Genomic DNA, 2,792 nt, shown 5'->3' on the forward strand with positions numbered 1-2,792 from the left:
TGGGGCTCTTTAGCCTGGAAAAGCGCAGGCTCGGGGGTGATCTGGTGGCCACCTATAAGTTTATCAGGGGTGACCACCAGGATCTGGGGGAATGTTTGTTCACCAGAGCGCCCCAAGGGATGACGAGGTCGAACAGTCATAAACTACTACAAGACCGTTTCAGGCTGGACATAAGGAATAATTTCTTTACTGTCTGAGCCCCCAAGGTCTGGAACAGCCTGCCATCGGAGGTGGTTCAAGGACCTACATTGAACACCTTCAAGAGCAAATTGGATGCTTATGTTGCTGGGATCCTATGACCCCAGCTGACTTCCTGCCCTTTGGGCACGAGGCTGGACTCTATGATCTTCCAAGGTCCCTTCCAGCCCTAATGTCTATGAAATCTATGAAACATGGACCAAAGTTATCCAAATAAGTAACTAATTGCACTTATGAGTTTAAGGTTAAAAATCCAGACAGATATTTGCATTTATTTTGAAAGAATTTCTTACCATTTTACATGAATGCAATATAGATTTTTTTTCATGATCAATCTCATGAGTTCTTTCGTATTGTGCAGATGTTCTATAGCTGTATTGGTAAGTGTATTAATTCTACATGACACAAATGTCTGATTTCAGACATTTAACTTCCAACAGAATTGAAGAGCTCACTTGTGGCGGGATGGTGGAACAGGTGCAGGAAGCCTTTGGAGAGACCATGACTTCAGTGGTTTCATTGTGCGCTCGCTATCCCATTGCCTGTGCAAATAGCATTGGCCTCTTGTGCACTATACCTTATACGAGGTAAGAACGGCTTTTCCTCAAGCAAGACAAAATGAAATTAGTGCTGATACAGTTATGCTGTGTAGTAAACTGTTGTACAGAGGGCACTCTTTTTTTCTGGTTCCCTCACAGGCTGAGTTCAGTAAGTGGTATTTAACCATTGTTAGCATAAAGTGAACTCTGTAGGCTATAGTCTTCATCATGTCTTGGTAATGCTTTATATAGCACTTAATCTTCTCTTGGGCTTGGGGTAATGAATATGATGGTCCAGGGGTAATGCTGATGTATATCTGCAAATATTCCACTGCTTTTCCTTCAAGAGGACAAAATGTAAGGCAGGAAAAACAGAATTATCCAATACTGTAACAGAAGAAACATGTACATTGCTGAGTATCAGCAAACGTATGATATACCTGTGTGTCTAGCAAAAGACTGAGAAGTTATTGAAGTACGATCTTAATGCTTCTCTTTTTCTTCTGAGCAGGAGTGAAGAGAAGTGTTTGGTTCGCAGCGGCCTGGTACAGCTTATGGATCGGCTTTGTAGTCTGAGCAGCCAGACAGAATCCAGCTCGAATGAAAAGCAGACCAAGAAACAGAAGGTGGCCACTATGGCTTGGGCTGCCTTCCAGGTTTTAGCCAATCGCTGTGTTGAATGGGAGAAAGAAGAGGGTAGGAACAGTGTTAATAGCTTAAATTGTACATATTTTAAATAGAGAAGAAACAGTAAATGTCTCTTAAAATATTGCATTGACTAGGCACTGGCATTTAGCAGTAGCAGTGTTATACACAAACACTGAATTGGGGTTCAAAAACAGGGGGGGCGGTGTGGTTTCTAAATAAATCAAAGGAAATTTTTCATTCCAGAATTTTTCAAGGGGATAGAAACAGTTCATATTCTTCCTTGGCATTACTGCATGGGAAGGATTTTATCCTTTGTGTGTGTGTCTCTTTTTTTTTTTTAATCTTACAGCTCTGAACTTTAAACAGCAATATTGACTCTTTTATTTCTGTACTTCTAGAACATCACATTTCTAAAGTAATGTGAAATTTCTTGTAGCTGGACTTACCAGAGATTGGATTTACTTTTTATGTGACATAAGTAAAATTACTCATGGGGAAATGGCCAAAATTACAAATGTACTTTAACGTATCTGCATATAGAGTGTAGTCAAATGCACTTTACTGGCATAAGCATGTATAAGTATTTGTCCATTTGCTACTTGCAACTGCTTTTTACTTGAGGTTGGGTTTCATTTAACTCATAGATAAAAAAAATATTGTAGCATTTGTAAGCAAATGCTGTAAATTTATCATTCTCATCTCTTCCATTATGTGTAATGTTTATCCCCGCTCCTTTCTACCATTGTGATTTCTTATCATTTTTGCAGGTGGTTCAACAGAGGCTGTTCATTCTGGTCTGGCTCGTCAGGTCTCCAGCCTTCTTACCAATCACCTGGCTCGAGCTACAGAGTGCTGTGGTAACCAAGCTGCTGGAAATGATGCACTTCAGGATGTGCTTAGCCTTCTTAATGACCTGTCAAGGTAGGGGAAGACAGATTTTTTTTAATGCCTGAATTACTCTTCATTGTGGTGAAATCAGTGGGTTTTTCTCATAACTTTCATGTGTTTATTGTTGTCACTAGTCTGCATGCTTTGAAATGTTTGTTCAGCAGTCAAACTCCTAACTTAATGCCATGCTGAACCTGACCCTGCTGACTCACATGTGCAGTTTTTATTGACTTTAGTAGGAGCAACTGGAACAGCCACAGGATTGGAATGTCTGCAGCCTCAGATACTACTATTGGTATTTGACTATGTATGGGGGTTAGTTTTTGATTAGTGAAATATGATGCAAAGTTGTAACAGTTCAGCAATTATAGTTTCATAGTTGCTAGGGTCGGAAGGGACCTGAGCAGATCATCAAGTCCGACCCCCTGCCATGACAGGAAAGATTACTGGGGTCAAACGACCCCGGCAAGGTGTTCATCTAGCCTCCTCTTAAAGACCCCCAGGGTAGGAGCCAGCACC

The 2,792-nt window shown here is 40.8% G+C and overlaps 1 protein-coding gene across 1 annotated transcript in view; it reads left to right on the forward strand.

Annotated features, from left to right (window-relative positions):
• HECTD4 (HECT domain E3 ubiquitin protein ligase 4) overlaps positions 1–2,792 on the forward strand; it is a 112,387-nt gene that overhangs the window by 43,801 nt on the left and 65,794 nt on the right. The window contains exons 32-34 of the mRNA XM_019507221.1: positions 639–785; positions 1,249–1,433; positions 2,153–2,306. Of these exons, the coding sequence (XP_019362766.1) occupies positions 639–785; positions 1,249–1,433; positions 2,153–2,306 (486 nt within the window). The remainder of the gene's footprint in view (positions 1–638; positions 786–1,248; positions 1,434–2,152; positions 2,307–2,792) is intronic.

Source organism: Gavialis gangeticus, unplaced genomic scaffold, assembly GCF_001723915.1.
Source record: "Gavialis gangeticus isolate Ggan-Ray unplaced genomic scaffold, GavGan_comp1, whole genome shotgun sequence".
Lineage (NCBI taxonomy): Eukaryota > Metazoa > Chordata > Crocodylia > Gavialidae > Gavialis > Gavialis gangeticus.